Genomic DNA, 19,308 nt, shown 5'->3' on the forward strand with positions numbered 1-19,308 from the left:
ATCTCAGAGGTCTTTTTCAGCCTAGTTTATTCTGTAATATGTTTATCCTACTAAAAGTACGAATTATCTATATGTGTGCGTGTGTGTGCGCGCGTGTAACAAGTGTGCTCCCATAGTCCACTAACGCTGAGGAGGGCAGCCCTGTGCCAAAGCCCGGCTGGACCCTCAGCTCGGTTCTCGCCCTCAGCGCAGCCCGCCTGGGCAGGATGCGGCACAACAGCGCAGTCCAGCTCCAGCCGCCCCTGCACACCCGCAGGCAGCTCCCGGAGAGAGCGGAGCGGGAAAGTTTCCCGTAGAACACCCACAACCAGGACAGCCGGCGCCCCTGAGGGCCGGCGCGGCCCGGGGGCGGGGCGGCGGGCGCGGCCGTGTGTCGGGAGCGCGCCCGGCGGGCGGCGGGCGGACGCCATCTTCTCTGCGCGGCCGGCGGGAGCGCTCCCAGTGCCCCCTCCTCCGCTCCCTCCTCCTCTTTCTCCCTCCTCCCACTACGCTCCGCCGTCGCAGCCGGTCAGGAAGGGGGCGACCGGGATAGCGAAGGCCGCGGGGAAGGCGGGGGACGGGGGAGCAGCCTCGCGGGGGCGGGCGGGCCGCGGGGCGCCAGCCCGGGAGGTTCGTGCGGCCCCTCCGCTCGCCCTGCCGGCCGGCCGGGCCCCGCTCCCCATGGGATAAGCTGTAAACATGTTCAGCTTTGAAGGGGATTTCAAAACAAGGCCCAAGGTGTCCCTCGGAGGAGCGAGTAGGAAGGTAAGGAGCGGCGCCCGCCCGTCCCTGTGTCTGTGTCGGTTCCGCCGCCCCCCGCCCTGTTACCGGTGCTTTTACCGTCGGGCCTTCAGAAATGGGAGCAGCGATGACTAAGGTTTAACAGAGGGGGAAAACCCTCCCCTCCTGATGATGTGTTTATCTCCTCTCTCCCTGCCTCTCTCTTATTATTATTTTTGTATAATCAGGCCACACCATCCCAGGCTTGTAGTGTAGTAAGAATTGTGGGAAGCGAGGAAATATCTCCTTGGCTCGTCCCTCCCGCAGGCGATCGATCGATCCCGGGTGTCGTGGCCGGTGGCACCTCCCGAGCAGTCGTTCTCCAGATCTTCCGGGGGGAAGGACTCGGAGACCTGCTGTCATTTCCCTCCAGAGGGAATGTCTGGCGTGGACCTGCTTCGCCGGAGGGATGTGGGACACACACAGCCTCACACAACCCGAATTGCTGGGGGAGGTTCATCCACGTGAGCCGGGACTGCTGGGTTGGTCTCTGTCAAGTTTAGGTTCAGTCAATTTGTGCGCAGGGTGAGTAGCAGTTAATAGTCAGCTGTACCAGACTATTTGATCTCCTTGTGTTTATTGATGGAAAGAAGCAGAATGATTTATTCAGATCTTGCTGATTGGACAGGGTAAGCAAATGTTTAGTGGAGCACTGAAGGGCACAGGACTTCGGAAGAACGACAGAAAGGACTAAGTGCTTTTAGAAGTGGCCTGATCTGTAGGAGTTACTTTAATTCACCGTGAAAATACTGAGTCTCCCTCTTGTCATTGGAGATGGCTGTGTGGGAAGCTAATGAGTGTTTCCATTAGTATTTTTGAATTTTAATTGAGTAAAAAAAAGTCTTAAGTTTTTATTACTGTACACTAAAAGCAAGTTTGGTTCTTGGAAACTTTTAAGGTTTGGCAGTATAGTGAAGAAATGAGCAAAAATGCTGCAGTTTGTGATATTAAAAGCACAGTGAAGTTTGCATTTTGACGTATTGACTTAATATGAAGAGATTGTGTTCAGAACTGTGTTTAGATTATGCAGCTTTTCCTCTGAGTCATCTTCTGTTTATCTTACTACATTTCTATTCATTAGGCTACATAAACTGGCATTACATGAGTCAAAATGCCATAAATACTCCCCAGCTTAAGTAGGAATTGGCAGAACATGCCCTGGTCCTGAGCTGTACACTTCAGGTACTTAGCAACTTTTGACCCTGACTTGGTCATAGTGCTTCTTGCTGAACATGTTGCCTTCTACAGAAGTAAACAACTGTCATAAAATATTCTTTTACACTTAGCAAATAATTAAAATGTATCAGAATTATGTCTATTTTAATTATATGGGACAAATTTATTAATGTTATGCAGGCATAAATTTCCAAGGGCAAATACTAGCATACAAAGGGCCGGAAGCTGAAATTGATGCATAACCTTCACTCTGTGCAGTAGAGGTTGTGTTTCATGATGAGATTGATACTGACTGGTGCACAGATTTCATGATTTTACATTGGTTCACCAAAGTGCTTGTGCTGCATCAGTGCAGATCAGTTACATGCAGCTTTGGGCATCGCGGTTATATAGACATCCTAGAGTGCCCTTGAAATAGCTGCATATTTTCAGAAACTGTGTGCGGTACTGACAAAAGAATTTATTTAAACAGTACTAAAAACTACTTCTAAATGCAGTTTACCTGAACTTCTGTGGAAACATCCAACAGAGATTGGTGTGGGAACTGTTTATGTGGGTTCCCTGAGTTTCTCATTATTTCACATCATAGGCTCCTTGGGATCATGTTTCTCATACCTATAGGCTTCATTTTTACAGAAGACTGAATTGTAAATCATTTCCTTTCAGCTTTTGGTACACTTACTAAAAAACCTCATTTTTTGACAAATGCCCTTCCCCTTCCAAATGGTGTATTAGTTTTAGAAAGATCCAGTGGTGTATCTCTGCCATGCTTGATGCCTTAGGATTTTATCTTTTATATTTTTCATATCCTGTAATGCTTTAGTGTGTAACTCTAAGAATCCATATAGCCTGTTAGTTACTGTTCTCCCATTCTGGTCAGACAAAACAAATCCTCTCTAGGCCTGAACTTCAAGGACACCTTACTGTCCCAGGCCCTGAAATATGTAAACAAAGCCTCTAAAGGGGGCAACAGACTTGGGGTAATGACTTCATTACCTGAAATCGTAACTGGAGAATTAACCCCGATATGCAAATGGACCAAACTTGTAAAAGTATGAAAACCCTTGATCCAGTCGTCCATTTTGGGTATAGCCTTTCTGAAGGTTTTTGACTGCCCAAAGTGTACCTTGGAGGCCCTTCAATAAATACCTGCTTTTATCCTCTTAATTTTGTCTAGCCTCTGTTTTCAGGTAGCCCCATCAAGGCATCAGCTAGCTGTATACTTAGTGCTGCCTGCTGTAATTCCTTTGGTGGAAGAAGGCACAACTCAGAAATACTGGGGCCATGCAGGCTGCGTAGTGCTAAGAATAGCTCTGTACCCACTTTGGGGAAGTTCCCCAAACGTGGTTGCACCACTGCAGAGCAATGGCAAAACCTCCCGGTATGGACACGGGGATGCCTGTTGGAGGAGCCAGTCAGTGTTCAAGGTGCCAGCGGAGCCTGATGTGAGTACAGCTACACCAAAATAGTGATCAGCAGCACTGTTAGAAGTGTGGTTTTGCTGGTGGAACTGCAGCTGCAAACAGTAAGTGTGTTGGTCATGGCTCACATGTGTTGACACCTGTCTGGCACTGCGATGTGTGTCTGTAGTGTTCCCCTAGGCCTCACAAGGGGCTGATTTCATTAAGTTCTATCAGTAGAAGCACAATGATAGAAGTATAATTGGGGACTTGCGTAATTGTGGCAGTTAGGTACTGAATCTAGTGTGCCTTCTCGTCACTAGCTTGTATGGCATTTTTGAATTACAAAAACAGCTTCAGGTCTGTTTTTGCATGGTTTGCATCTTATATTCAGCTGTCTTATGGTCTGAATTGTGGATGCTCTGGAGAGGCACTTCAATCCACCTGTATCTTTTGACAAAAAAAAAGTAGTTTTTAAGTATCACTTGTTTTTGTTCTAGTCCTGGCTTGCAATTTAATGTTCTCAAAATTACTACCTCAGTGACTGATCCTTTCAGAATATTATTGTAACATTATAATATTGCATTGTACATAAGTGTAAAAATGTAGGTGGTACTGTCAGTGTCTGGACTTTTCTTTCCATACCTACTTTCAAGAATCTGCTGATTCATCTGGACTATTTGAACTGTTGTGTATGTGTTTGAGGGTGTAGATACAGGGTTTTATTTACAATGTGATAAGCAAATTTTAGCGGGTTTTATTTATTTTTATTTTCAGGGTAGCTTATCGTCTCCTTTAAAACATGGTTCCTTAGTTCATGAGGCTGTTAAAAAGAAATTCTCAAATTTAGTTTAATTGTAACTGGCAAACCATATTTTTGTGCTTCTGAAGTAAAGTAGCCTCCAAAAATGAATGCTGTTATTGGAGTTCAATACAGGAACATCTTGAATTACTCATGGACGTTTTGTACAGGACAGTAATTGTTGTCTGAAAGGCTGGGGCTGCAGAGAGTCTGAGAGAGTTAGACAGGAAATGCAGAGCTGTGCAGGAAGAGTTGGCTTGGGGTGCAGCTCAGATTGGCCTCACCCAACCCAACTGTGCAGGGGACTGAAGCAGATGGTCCTTCACCTGGGTGCTTCCCTGTGTCCCGTGCAGTGAACATATTTCTGCTAGGTGGAGTGTCACCAAGCCTTCTGGGGGCAGCTGGCAGCTTTCACTGATTTTAGCATGAGGTTGAACACAGCACAAAATTGGTTTAACCATGTCAGCCTGATTTGGGACAGTCAGGCCTAGTGTTACTTCATTAAATTCATTAGTATTAAGAAAAACCGGAGGTAGCAATGATTTAGTACATCCATGCAGGGGATCCCCAGGCCAGTGCTGAGAGGTACAAGGGGCTCTGTAGCTCCACATTGTTTAATTATGAATGAAACCTTGGAAGTCTTAACAGGTAAAATAGTTAAAAGAATATTAAGTCAAATGTACAGTATCACTTGAGATATCTAAACCGTGCTTTTATAAATCCCAACAAAATAGAGTATTTTAAAATTATAACCTATTATGAGATGATTTTAAAAACCCGCTCCTTTTTCAGAATTTGTAGTACAGATGGGTTAGCACTGTCATGAAAGTGAAAGTGAGAACAGCTTCATTGAGTTTGGGGTTCTTTTTGATCTTTAGCTTTTTTTGTGGAAGACATGAAAGCTTACTAATGAGCAAATACTGATGACTCCATCTGTATTTTAAAATGTCTCAGTAATTTAATATGGACATTTTTAATAATTAGAGATCTTCAATTTACGAAGTTTGTTTATATTTTAATTAAGTAGTTACTGATGTACTTTCTTAAATTAGCAGCATGACATTAAACATCAGATTCTTGGATATATTTACCCCTGCTTTCAGCTGAAGTGCAGAGGTAGAACTCCAGAAGCACCTTGTTTGCTCTTTGTTGTCTGTATTTTACACGTGAAATAACTTCTTGTGGAATAAAAGTTATAGAAGCTGTAAGAAACTGTAAGATTGCCAGTGTATGGAGAGATCTGCCAAGGCTACCTTGACAGATGTCTGTAGGATATAAACATTGATGGGACAGTTTAAAAATGGTTTTGTTTCTCTCTTACTGATTGATTGAGGAAAATAGGTAAAAATTTTAGGAAGGAATAATTTCTCTGTTATTACAACTTATTTGAACCTACACCATGTGACAATGCAAGTGAAATGTTACTAAGGATTTATAGTACAGGTTTTCTAGATTAGAATTCTAAATTCAGTGTTTATTTTTGAATGGTGGGAAGACATTGCAGTGCTTTGCTCCGTAAGACCTTTGTCCCATAAGGCACATGGCGTAGATCTGTGTGCAGGTACCTTCCTCATTCTGAGTCAGAGCTGTGTTTTAATCAGAATCTTGCAGTGTCACAGCCTAAGTCTTGAAATACTCTTGGAATTTCAGATCTGTGGCGTGGAAGTATGAGGAGACCATCATGTTGTAAAATAATGACTGCCTGTTGGTAGGAAACTACACGGTTGATGCATACTAGATTCATGGGCATTTTTTTCCTATTTCTGTAACATTTGAAATTCTCCTCATTTGAAAGCTAGCTGCAAAAGATGGAGTTGTAGTTAGCTGACAGCAGCAGTGATTATGCTGTTATTTTCACTTATGTGCTATTTTTTCAGATTCAGAACAAAAACTTCTGCTTTTATAAATACATTTTCCCCGCTCGTTCCTGAGAAAATGATGAATCATGGAATGGTTCGGGTTGGAAGGGATGTTAAAGATTACCTCCTTCTAACTGCCTTGCCGTGGGCAGGGATGCCTTCCCCTAGAAATTGCTCAACTACAGCTTTGTGTACAATAAACCTCTTAAAAATCATAATAGGGGCAAACTGAGCATAAATGTAAAAGCAACTTTCTTGCATTTCATTTGGCCTCTAGAGCCTCTGATCAAATCCTTGTTCCACTGTGTGTAGCTTTGTGGTACCGTGATAGAAGAGGTTCCCGTGATAGAAGAGGTTCCAGATCCTCCCTACCTCCCACAGTAAATTTCAGCTAAAATGCTGAGGTGTTTTCTAGCAAGCACGGTGGCATTGGCTTTGGTGAGGCCAGGCTTTCCTGGGCCAAATGCCTCCTCCTGGGCATAGTTCAAACTACCTTCTGCAAGATGGTCTGCTCTACTTGTAAACATACTTCTGATTATTTGCATCATTATAAGGAAGAGTCACAAACTGGTTAAAAGCAGAATATTTCAAGCTGCTGAACATACTCAGACATGTTCAATGGAATTTAAGTTGTTGAGGTTCAGTTCAAGACATTGTAAGCCTTTAAAAATGCAAATTTCTTTTACTATTCATATTAAAAAAACCAGTTGGAGTTCATCTTGTCTAAAATAATGTTGAAAAATAGAAACATTGTTGAGAAGGTGGGGGGCATCTCCCAGTGTCCACATTTGTTCTATAAAAATTCATGTTAGAAAATTTTCCATTTATTTGCTGGAGTTACTGAATACTTGTGTTGAAAGGAATTTTATTCTATAAATTGCTTAGGTCACTTCATTTGTTTTAGGAGTTGTTACTGATTTTTATGTGGTTCAAGTTAAATTCAGCTCTAAAGTCATGTTCCTCATTTTAAGGGAAGAAAAAAAGATTCAAGTTCCTGGATTTTATAGATGAAAACCATACAAGTTTTTATTATTGTCCACAAAAATTAAAAAGATCAAGTGCTGACTTGTTTTTTAAAGAAAATTTCATAAAAAGTCGTGCCTTGTACTTGGCATGACCTCTTCTAATGTGAAATACAAAGCATTCTCAGCTACTAGCCAAAATAAACCCTCTTTCTTTATAAATAAGCATCAAACATTTATTAATAATATTAATTTTTTGGCTTCAGTGTGTTATTATTAATATTTTTAAAAACTGTAATCAGTGTTTAGCTAGTACCTGAAAATAATTATTCCATTTCGTCTTTGCATCTGGCATATTTAGGTTTTACATTTATTTGCTATAAGATGGCTTGATTAACATAGCTGTCCAGGAGTGTTCAATTTCAAATTTTAAGAGTCAACAGATATTAGAAGTGTTGAAAAGGATTTAGTTATGTATACATTTTACTTTTCTGAATTTGCATTTTGAGCCAAGAGGGCTGAAAGTTTATTTCTCTGAAGACGAAGTGTTCAAATGCAGAAGGAAAAGAATAATAATTTCTATATTTGTGTACCTTATTCAGTCTAGGATATGTGAAAGCTAGGAGTTCTGCAAACATACTTTTGGAAGCAGAAAGTTTATTGCAACAAAACAAAGATAAGAAAACAATTTTAATTCAATTTTTTTTCATTATGGATTGAACTGGTGTTTTTGAAGCAGTGGTGTTGACATTATTCCAGTGTCAGATGTGGCTGCTCTCATCAGCTGCTCCCTTTCAGCAGTGGTGCCACTTGGAACTTTGCTGTGAATAGTACAGTACCTAGCAGTTTTATGCCTGTGTACAAATTAACATTTCAAATGTTACTCAACATTTCTTTGGTGGCAGTCACAAGTTTTCCTTTCTGTATGCTGTCCTCCATCTGCTTCCCTGTTTTCACCCCTTTCCTCCTTCTGTCTTACCCTTTGAGTCATCGTCTGTAATGTTGCACTGTGTTTTGCTGTCATACAAGCTTTCTCTGCTTTCTTGTTTCTTTGTACCGTGCCTCACAGAAAACTTCTCAAGTTGGGTTTTTCATGGTGCTGCAGCTCGCATGCTAGAGCAGGAGGTTGGTTGTGGTTTCTCTGTTGGAGAAAGCATGAGGCAGGAAGGGACTGCCAGATGTGTCCTACGTGGCATGAAAACTCACAGACAGTGTATTCCCTGTTCTGCGCTTAGGAAGGCAAGCTCCTGAAGGAAGAAGACTACATCATAAAAAGTCAGAACTGTGATTCAGGGAATGGCTTTTCACTCCTTTTGAGTTAGGGTGGACAGAGCCATGTTCATGCTTCCGTCCCCCTACCTTGTCTGCCTGCCTACCTTGAGAGGAAGACTCGATACCTGACGTGTGCCTGTCTGGCAGGTGAAGAAGGACGGTGGCATGATCACCACAGGATCAAGGCAAGGTGGGGAGTAGGAGTGAGCCAGGTGTGATCTTTGGGAGCTCCTGTCGGGCCATCTCCTACTGTGAGGAGCTCTGGCTGTCGGCAGCAGGAAGAGGTGCTGGAACAGTGGCTGTCGCTGGCAGCAGTCAGGAGAGTCTGGGTGGGAGTTGTCAAATGTGTGTTACTTGAGTAACGCTGTTGTCATTCACAGCCAGCCACAGAACACTGAGTTTGGCTTCTTTTCACAGTGCTGGCTGTTAAGGGGCGATTCAGGGAGGATTTCAGAGGTGACTGCTGTTATGTCTCTTTAAGAAATGATTTTGTTAGAATGCCCTTTGTAGGTGAAGGTTATTTCATGGTTCTTTTCATCTCTTTCTTATTGCATGTTTGTTTTATTTTGCACATATACTGTTACTTTTTAATTTCTGAAGAGACAGTGTATTCCAGCTTCGTTTAATAATTCTTAAGGTGATTTTTTTTTTTTGGAATTTAATTTAAATATGTTCTTTAGTCATAGTTATGATCTGTGTATATCTTGTGAACGTGAGTAACAGTATTATTTTACCCATAATAATTCTTTAAAGGTGGGATGTACTTACCTGAATATTTTATTGCCTTAGGACAGTTCTTCTGTTTTGTTTAATTTATACTTTAACAAGTTGGCGTTTCTCTTTACAAGTACTCAAAGCAAGTATGTGGCTGACTAAAAACCTAACTTTTGTTAAAGAGTGGATTGGTTTAAAGAGTGCTTGCCACAAAGAGACCCAGTTCCTCATCAGTGAAAAGCTGGTGATACACTAAGTGAGGATCCATTGCCCTGATATATCTCCCTCTCTCTTCAAATGATTTTAAATGGTTTGTTTTTGATAAACCCTCTGGCCACTTACTTTCCTTTATCTACTGATCATTTGTATTTACGGTGTTTGTGGTTTTTCATACCATTCTCTTCTCTCACATAGCAATGTGTTTTTCCTTTTCTGTATGTTCTGCTTTTTCTTTCAATTCTTTCAGAAGTGTAACAACAAATTAAAAAACGTTGTTTCTAAGCAGAAATGCACTTTACATAGTGCTGCCTGCAGAATGATCACTTCTAAATAGGGACATTTCACCAACTTCTTTAATGCATTAGGTATCAGCTGTTGAAAAAGTCCTGAAACTTTAAGCCATTTGTTGGTTATTAATTTAGTATCTTGTTTTGTCTTTGTGTGTGCATTTCTGTACTGCTTGAGTTGAGATATATCATCCGTATGTATGGATTTCCTTACTTTTGTTTATACTGTGTTTAACACATGGAACAAACCCTGTCTTTAGAGGGCAGTAGCTGTAGTTAGTGGTGTCTTTGGCCATAAATGCTGTCTTTAGAGGAAAGATGGTTAACCTTCTTGTGGGATTTTTTTTATTTTTCACTCTCTTGGTGGTCTGTGTTAGAGTATTTTCTGTCCTAAAGAAACTAAGAGAATCATGACTTTGATTCCTCTGTATCATCAAAAAAGAAATGCAGAGAGTTTTGCTCTCATTTTTTGTATCTGCTGATAGACATTGAAAGTATTCCAGCACAGTTGTTTCAGCTGTAGTTAAATATTCTATAAACATTTGTTTGCCAGCTTTAAATTGATTTTTCTGTATTAAAATACAATAAATTTTTAGTTTGAGTGTTTTTTAATTTCTTAACTTCTCTAGGCTAATGGGGGGCATAGGAAAAAAATGAAATTGTCATATGTGTTGTAGTGTCAGAAAATGAAAAAAGTTTCCTTAAATCTGCTGTGTGTTTTAGGCTGAATTTGGGAAGGTGCCAGGGTGCTTTCATCTCCTGTTGCCTACAGTGGGAACTGAATACTGTGCATCAAAATTGAGTTGTTTTGTATATTTCCTTGGAAATTACCCAGAACCACCCAGTAAGAGACTCTTGCACATAAAGCTTTGTTTATATATTGTAGTCTATGAGTACTCATATAAGATTGTGGTTTAAAAGCTAATGCATGGTTTTTCTGTTGTAATAATACTGGGTTTTGAGGCCTCATGAATACTTCAGTATTCTTTTTTTTTTCTCTATTGGTGAGATCACTGTCCTGAAAGTTTTGGTGTGTAGTCTTAATTTGGGTGAAGAGTTCAAAATTTCAAAAGAAAAAATTCCTGCCATTTATGCTATGACTCTCTTGACATCTTTTCTGGACAAGTTTTGAGAAAAAGGATAAGTAAATATAAGAGCTTAATGCTTTTTTGTAAGTTAGACAAAAGCATGGGGCTTTGGAACAGGATGTGATTGCTCTGAATGTGCCACAGCTTGCTGTATGCACCTGGGCCAGGGATTTATGTACCCTGTAGGCAAGGAAAACACTCAGACTTCTGGTATGATCTGGTGTCTGGGACCTTATTGTGCTCCAGCTCTGCCATTTGTAAATGGGTGATGTTTGCTAGGGTAACTGGGATGCTGAGAACACAAACATGGACAGAGATCAGTAGAGTTTGCTGCTCTTTGCCTGTCTCTTTTCGTAGGGACATAACTTCCTTCCATCACTGTTCTTTTGGGAGGGCTGCAAGTCCTGTGTTTGTGAGTTCAGAAAATGATTAGCAGCTGCTTTTCTCTATATTTTACATGTTATGCGTTCCAAGAAATCCCTAAAGTGAAGTTTGCATTAAATATCCTGAACACAGTTGAAGCACGTTTGAATGAAAACGCAGTAGTATCTTTATTTGTGTCTTGTAGGAAGAAAAGGCTTCTCTCCTTCATCGTACTCAGGAAGAAAGGAGAAAACGAGAGGTAAAGTAGCCTGTAAGCGTTTGCCTGCCCACTGGATTTTTCTTTGGTCTAACATTTACAGTGTGAAGTACTTCTGCTGCAGTTGTACTTAGTTCTTTCAGTTTCAGTTTTTTCTTTAGTTTTCTTTCAGTTTGCAAGTTCTGTATAAAGTATGTTTTAATTGGCAAAACAGTTTGAGTGCTTTAAGATGTTTCTTATGAGTGCTTTTAATCTCAAAAGAAGATAAGCATGCACTGGGTGCAAAGGGAATTTTCCCTTTTATTTTGGTGTTTATTGGATCTAGTCTTTGTTGAGAAAAGATAGGGATTTGGCTAGTAAATTGCAAATTTTACCTTGTCCGTAGTCTATTACTATGGGTTGGTCTCAGCAAACTTTCTTTTGCTCCTGGTTCTGCTATGGTTTCTTGGCTGACCTTTAGTACTTCACTTCCCCAGTGTGTGCCTCCGTTCTGTGAACATAAAATCAGAACAGTGATTCTTGAATACTTTGAAAAGTGCTCAAGTGCTTTGAAATCACCTGATAATTAAGGAGCAGTGAGAAGCTGATGTGTGAAGCTTTAAGCAACCTTAATACTGGTTTATGATGAAGGCTTACTGCTCTGGATAATTCAGTCTGGAATAATGCAAAGGTGGAATAGGCATTGAAAGGAATTTGAGTGAATATGTTAATTTTGTCATTTTTCCCCCACCCCTCTGATACAAGTTGAAAACATTTTGGTGTTAAATACTGTTTAAAAAGTATAACTATTCAGGTTTCATGCTCAGGAAGAAAACAGCTCTTTGGCCCTTAAAGGTGTGTTTGACCCATGCTAGATTAAGCACAAGTTCTGCAGTGGCTCTTCAGTTTCTGTGGACAGTTACTGCTTTTTTTTCTTTCCAACGTGGATGTGTAGTTATGGACCAGGTTCAAGTATGAAAGTACCAGGATTTCACCCATTAGTTCAGAATTCCACGTTATGAATCAGATTTATGATCAGTGAGTATTGAGCAACATATGTAAAAATTCTTCTTTGTGGTTCATAAACTCACTCAGTTGCTTGGCTCTGTCCTTTGCAAAGCTGATGCAGAGCCATACACTCATCCCAGTGCATGTACACATGTGCACACAATGATTTGCTGTGGCATTGAGCACATTTTCACAAAATGAATGGCTCCTCTGAGAATAAAATCAGCTATGGCTTTTAAAAAACTGACTGTAGCAGAGTCTTAGCGGTGACCTCAGACTTAAAACCTTTGCAATTACGGGTCTCTAATTGACAATTATGTGTTCTGAGATAAAACCAGTACCTAAAGAGAAGAAGAACTTATCTGTGTTTTAGTTGAGCCTTACATTATGCTGATGAGGAGACACCACCTCTCTGAAACTCTATCCTGATTGCACTTGTACTGTCAATACTTGGGAGAGAAAAATACCCTTTGGCCTATCAAAATTTTGATTTTGGTCCATCCTTTAGAGGTAATTAGAGTCTTCAAGAGTCTGCTTATTCAGAGAAGTTGCTTTAAGAACCAGGGTTTTCCAAGAAAAATAAAATAGACCTTAAATAGCAGTTTTGTCTGGTGATCTCTCTGGTCAGTTCAGGTTGTGAGGTTGTGTTTTTGAATTGGATGTGTCTTTATAGGACAATAAATTAGAAATCAAGATTTTGTGAATTGAAAGTTTAGGTGAACTTTCCTGAAAGTATTTAAATTAAATTAATGAAAACATTAAGTGTTTTGTTTTGCCTGGTGACTCTCAGAATTATAGTTTCGTTGTAGTTTAAGGATTGATTAGGTTGAAATTTCTCTTTTTAAAGCAGGCTTCTTGATCCTTGTACTTTTCCGTCAATCACTGCTCTGCAGCTCTAGGTTCATGAACAACTCTTTATTTCCCTCTTTTATTCCCTAAGAAACCATATGGACATTGTTAGAAACATAACTACAGTAGCTACTTCCCGTAGATATTTATTGTAATGGGATATGCTGAGGGTGTTGTCAGGGAACCCTCCAAGAGCTCTTTCCATAGCATCTCAAGCAAGCTGGTGTTCAGTTCTTCAGAGCCATTGTAAAGGATCTACCTACTGAGGAAGATGTCATAAAAGGACTCACTAGATATGTCTGGTTTGGAGAAGAGACTTAAGAATTTTTATTAATTTCCATGTTGTGCTCCTGGGCCACAATGAGCTTTAAGCCTAATTTTCCTTTTGACAGAAATACTGTCTCCAAATAACTGATTTTTAAAAATTGTTGTCCCAACATCTAAACTGTGGCAGCATCATAATGCTTTTGTATTATTTCAGTGAAAACAAATAAGTGGGTCCTCAGTGTTTGCTGCTGTATGCAGAAAGAGGAATCATGTAATTGAATTTGGTGAATGCTTCAGCATTTTTCAACATAGTATTAAAACTTTGTCTAATAAAATGCATTAATAATAAAGTGATGCAAAGTAATAATGTTTATGTTGATTTCTGTAGTATTATATACTCACTGAGTATTAAAGATCCTTTTGCAATATCTGATCATAAATTTGTGCTTAAAACCAAAAAGCATTCTCACTGATTTATGTGTATTGGATTCAAGCATTAAAGTAATTTATTTTACTAATGATTATTGTTTAATTTTCATTAAAAACACATTAATTCATTAAAAACCCATAAAATTTTGAATACAAATACATTTAATAAAATGGTGGAAATTAAAGTCAGTCCTATGGTGTTGATTTCAATTTTCTTGCTTTGTTTTACAGGAAGAAAGGCGGAGGCTGAAAAATGCAATAATAATCCAGTCGTTTGTAAGAGGGTACAGAGACAGAAAACACCAAGTCAGTACCTGTTTATTTAGTTAGAAAGGTGCTAAACAATTTTGCAGAAAATGAGACTTTCTAGTCATAAATAATTTCATTGAAAAATCGTTTTGAGTATTTAAGAAAGTGGAAGTTCTTTTTTCCCTCTTGGCATTTTCATTTCAAACTCAGTATTTTAGTAAACAGATCTATGTTCTGCAAAGCAATGATGTGACTGGACCTCAGTGGGATCACACAGTGGTTTTTTTAGCTGAAAAATTGGATAAAAAACATTAGGTATTAAAAACTTTGACACACCAGTGGAGCTTTTAATTTTTTTTACAGTATGGCTAAGGTGGTAGTTTGAGTCAAAAAGTTGTTCTAAGTTGCTGTTGGGTAGATTCTTCTAAGAAAGAGTTTCGTTTAAATTTGTTAATTTGAGTAAACTAGACTAAAATGTTTGATGTGATATTCTTGATAAGCAACAGATTTGTTGAAACTGTACTTTCTGAGGTACAGAATGGAGTTATGGCTTCAACTGTGATATCGTGTATATTTTGATCTCTTGACAAATATACGTTGTATCTGTTTTACTACTTTGCAACCTTGCTGGATGAAAACTGAAATTTTGCACCTCTGTTTTAAATCATAACCATTACTGATATATTGATGCATGTTTTATTTTTAAGTACTCTATCCAAAGAAGTGAATTTGATCACTGTGCTAATTTGGCCCAGTCTGGAGGAACCTTCTCCACTGCTAATGGAGCAAATTTGACTCTTCTAGTTCGCCAGTTACTCTTCTTCTATAGACAGAATGAGGATTCAAAGCGTTTGGTGAGTACTGTTACTTACTTTGATCCATAGCACTTGCATCTCATGCACTTATAAAGTAGTCTTTCACTTGAAAGTGCACTTTTCAGTGTACTCCGCTGTTTTTCATTTAGTCACAATAACTAAAAATTAGATTTTACAAGTACGTGTGCCCACAGACATACATAGTATGTGAAAGGAAGCCCTGAAAAATCCTATATGTATTATTCACAGTAAGGTTTAAAAAATAATGCACTTCTATTAGAATTTTAATTTTTAGACAATATTTCTACTTGGCCTCCTGGTCATTCCCAAGGTGTTTGGGTGATATTTTTTTTCTCACTGTTCAATATTGCTGGCATATCAATTGCAAAGTCACTGCCAGTTTCCCAAATGTGTAAGTGTGATTCATAGTGGCTGTTAATAATGGATGTTAAAGAATTATGGCTATTTAAAAACAAAAAATTACCAGATGGTGTAACTCTGTCTTAACTTTGAAAGTTTAGTACTAGTGCTTGTGTAGTTTATGTAGTGTGACAATTTTTTTTTTTTCAACTGAACATGATTCGGTCTGAGTTTGTGTTTTGTAAGTCCTCCAAAGGTTTCCACAACAGCACTGAAATATTACTGAGTTGCCATAGATGATAGAACTTCTCATTATAACCTGTAAACTTTTGTGTATCTTGTTGCAGGTATGGATGTGTCAGAATTTAATTAAACAGAGTTCTCAGTTTGTCAAGCAATTGGATGGTCCAGACAGACTTACTTGCTTATTCCAAATAAAAAGACTGTTGGGGCTGTGTTGCAGGTAAGTTCTTTTTTTCTATGTAAAAAGTATTCAGAAATTATGTTGGGCACTTGTTTGTTTCTTTTTGCAGCAAGGGAAGTATTAAATGTACATTTATTTTATGTAGAGGACTATTTATATTAAATATATGTAGGCTATGGTATAGGATACCTGTTCCTATGTACAACAGTGGAATGTTCTTAAGATCTGTTGACTTTCAAGTTCAACATGTGCTTAAGGGATGCTCTCCTAGGATAGGCCTGAGTATGTTCTTAACTGGTTTTGTATAGTGACATCATTCGCAATATTTGTGGAAACCAGGTTTTCTTGGGAATTGATAGTGTTTAGTCTACTTCTTATAACAACATCTAATGTTCCAAGGATATGCTTTGGATAGATGTTGTTTCAAAACTAATATAATTTATTATGCCCTTCCTCACTCTTTATTTTCAACTTTAAGCATATTAAGCAGTTGCATTATTGGCTTCAGCATTAAATTTATTATTCGTAGTGGGAGGATCACAGGAAGGTAAATCTGTTAAGGTGACTTGAATATCTGGCAGCTATTGTTATTCTATTATTAGAAAACTTATTTGTTCTTATCAATAATAAGGATTGGTGACCCTCTGCAGAGCTTCAAAGCCAGATACTAGAGAAGACTTGAGTGGTGGGCTTTAAAGTCCTTGTGTGCAGTGGGACACAGCTGTGGTGTCACTGCATTGAGTTGTACATTCTCACTACAGTGGAAATTGTCTTTTTGTAAACGCAGCTCTTAATATGGATGGGGAAGAAAGCACATTGTTAGGGCAGGTCAGCCCATACACATCTAGCACTAAAAAAATACTTTGAATTCTAAGCAGGCTCTTAATCATCATAATTTCTGTGGTTACTGGTAGCTGTTATATAAGCAACTTGTTAAAATGATGGGAATGGTTGTATTTTTAATATTTCAGTTTGTAAATGAAGACATATTGTGTTAGTTATGCATATGGTGTTCCCTAGCACCTGTTCCCAGCCCATGTTGCTCTGGGGCTTTCATGGCTTCATTTTTAATATAGTTAGTGGTGCATGTTGGGAAAACATGTATTATTCTTTGCTTCTCTTCCAGTTTATGCAGTAGACCTCCAAATTTTCAAATCACTCAGAGCAAGAATTTAGTAGGAATTAAAGGTAGAATGCCATATTCGTAGATAACCCTAAAATCAGGAATTATTGTTATAAAGATGCCGTCAAAAAGATGTAGCTAAACCAGTGAGAGCACCTGGCAACCAAATAGATAGAAATAAGTTACTTTAAGGTGAATGTGTGGTGAAATAAGAGAAATATCATGTTAAGTAATTTTAATTTCATTTATAGGCTACTGCAGAATTGCAATGATGACAGTCTGAATGTTGCACTTCCTATGAGAATGCTTGAGGTATTTTCATCTGAGAATACGTATTTGCCTGTTTTACAAGATGTCAGCTATGTGACATCATTAATTGAACAAATTTTGCACTACATGGTTCAAAAAGGTGAGTAGCTAGGAACCATAAATTCTGGGAAATAATCAAAAATTAAACAGCTGAAGCCCATATTGTTTAATCAAATTTTTGTCTTTACCACAGATGAATAAAGTGCTGCATACACTAACCTGTACATTAGATGGATATTGTGCTTGTAATGAGGTCATGGCTTGAGAAATTACTGCTTGATTTCTTTGGAAAATCTGTTATAAATTGAATATTCTACTAAATTACTGATACAGACTTGTAGCAGAGATTTTGAGAGTAGATGGATATTGCCTAACAAAAGTGGTATTCCAGTACCTGTTTGACACTCTAATGTGGACACACACACTGTGACAGATCTAAGCTTCAGTTGTGTAAAAGTTGGTCATTGTGTTGCAGTACTGTTCTCTGTAAATGTTAATATTCAGTATTATTCTAGATTGGCATTACCTTTTCATCCTGCCAACACTCAGACACCTTAGCAGAGATGGTGGCCTGGCTTTTATTTCTCTTGTCCTGTCATCAGCAAAACTGTTTGCTAAACTGCAGTCAGTGACACCTGTGCAAACATACCAAAAGTTAATGAATTGGGTAGTTAGCACCAAGATGATGTTTTGTTGCAAAGAAACTTCATTATTCTGGGAATGTCCAAAATAAATTATTTTGGCTTTTTGATATGGTGGCTTGAGTTAGCAAATCTTGTGGATCATGAGGAAAGACAAAACCATTTTGAAATAAATCTCTTGGATCCATCCTCTTTGGTATAAAATGCAGAAAGAGCATCTTCCAATCATTAGTTATTGGACTATTTCTATATATTTCTAATATATTCTAATATTTGAAGTACATTCAGTGGACTTGACTACCTAATCCTGTTACTAAGGATTTGGTTTTAACTACTGTATGTTGAAGTCACTATCAGAAAAAAATTTATTGTAGCACATTTATTTTACTTGCCTTGGCGTAACAGAAACTGTATGTTTGTCTCATTGGTTTTTATATAATACATATGTCTTCCAAAATGCATGTTTTTTTTCTTTTATTATAGTATTCTGTCCTCAAAACTGATATATGAAAGTTTGAGATCATAGAATCATTAATTTTTTACTAAAATATAGCTTTCTGATTACTAATGAGAACAAAAAGAAGTGGTTTTGTGCAACTGCAAATGTTCTGTGTCCTAATAACTTTTGATGCTTAAATTGTAAAGAATCTCTTACCAGTTTCCATTAGTGTATGTTTTTGGATATAATTTGCCTTCCATTTGTGTCTGGTCAGCATTGCTAAGTCATTCCTTTATGGGGACTTCCACTGTGACAAGTTAGGTGGTCCCTGAGAAGGGTTCTTAGACTGGGATCTCAGTGATGTGACACTGTTTATGCATTTACAGTGTTCCTGTAATTGTGGAACTTGTGTCTTAGTTGGGAGTTCATTGAGCATGAAGGAAGTTGGTTAAGAATGAAATCACATGGTTCCATTTGTACTTCAGTGAGACATAAATAAATTACTTTCTATACATGTCTTTATGGCATGGGTGATAATGCATTTTATTACTGTCTGGGAGAGCCCTGTTCTGGAAATAGTGATTGTATTCTTCAGCCTGCTAAGGCAAGGTGGTCACAGAATTGGGACATTCTGCTGGCAGGACTCTTACCTGTATGATGCAGTCATATTTTGGAGTAGAGTGGAAAATTCTTCCTTTCTGGAAGAGTGAAAGGACAACATGACTAGAGTCGCTTAAAGGAGAACACGTTTTTCATAAGCCATTATTTAAAGAAATCAAATTATTCACTTCATCAGCAAGAGTTGATTGGTCTTTGAAAATCAAACTGACTCTGAATATGGTTATCTGTGAATGATTTTATAATGTGGTGTTTCCAAAGAGATTGCTGATAGCCTGCTAATTATGTGAATGTGACTTGAACTACTGTAAAATGTCTTCCTATGTCAAGCTTCATGTAATGAATTGTATAGTATTTTTCAACTTAATTTAAATTGTTTTATATGGAAAAGAAAAAAAATACTGTGTTTAAAAGTGATTTTCTTCTTTTACTTGCAGGCTACTACAAGTCGCTTTATTTGTTAATTAACAATAAGCTTCCCTCGAGTATTGAGTATTCTGATGTTTCTCGTGTTCCTATTGCAAAAATACTTCTGGAGAATGTTCTGAAGCCATTGCACTTTACATATAGCTCCTGTCCAGAAGGTGCAAGGTAAATAAAGATAACCTAAAACATTTGAGTACTCATTTGCTGTAGTCAGAGGTGCAGTTTGTTGTTGTCTAGTGTCCAGCCATTCTTTC

General features: G+C 38.4%; 1 protein-coding gene across 1 annotated transcript in view; it reads left to right on the plus strand.

Moving 5' to 3' along the window:
- The first annotated feature begins 389 nt into the window (after positions 1-389).
- UBE3C (ubiquitin protein ligase E3C) overlaps positions 390-19,308 on the plus strand; it is a 73,465-nt gene continuing 54,546 nt past the window's right edge. The window contains exons 1-7 of the mRNA XM_032099205.1: positions 390-744; positions 11,107-11,160; positions 13,882-13,956; positions 14,607-14,753; positions 15,422-15,537; positions 16,873-17,030; positions 19,066-19,219. Of these exons, the coding sequence (XP_031955096.1) occupies positions 679-744; positions 11,107-11,160; positions 13,882-13,956; positions 14,607-14,753; positions 15,422-15,537; positions 16,873-17,030; positions 19,066-19,219 (770 nt within the window). The 5' untranslated portion in view covers positions 390-678. The remainder of the gene's footprint in view (positions 745-11,106; positions 11,161-13,881; positions 13,957-14,606; positions 14,754-15,421; positions 15,538-16,872; positions 17,031-19,065; positions 19,220-19,308) is intronic.

This window comes from Corvus moneduloides, chromosome 1 (assembly GCF_009650955.1).
Source record: "Corvus moneduloides isolate bCorMon1 chromosome 1, bCorMon1.pri, whole genome shotgun sequence".
NCBI classification, from domain to species: Eukaryota; Metazoa; Chordata; class Aves; order Passeriformes; family Corvidae; genus Corvus; species Corvus moneduloides.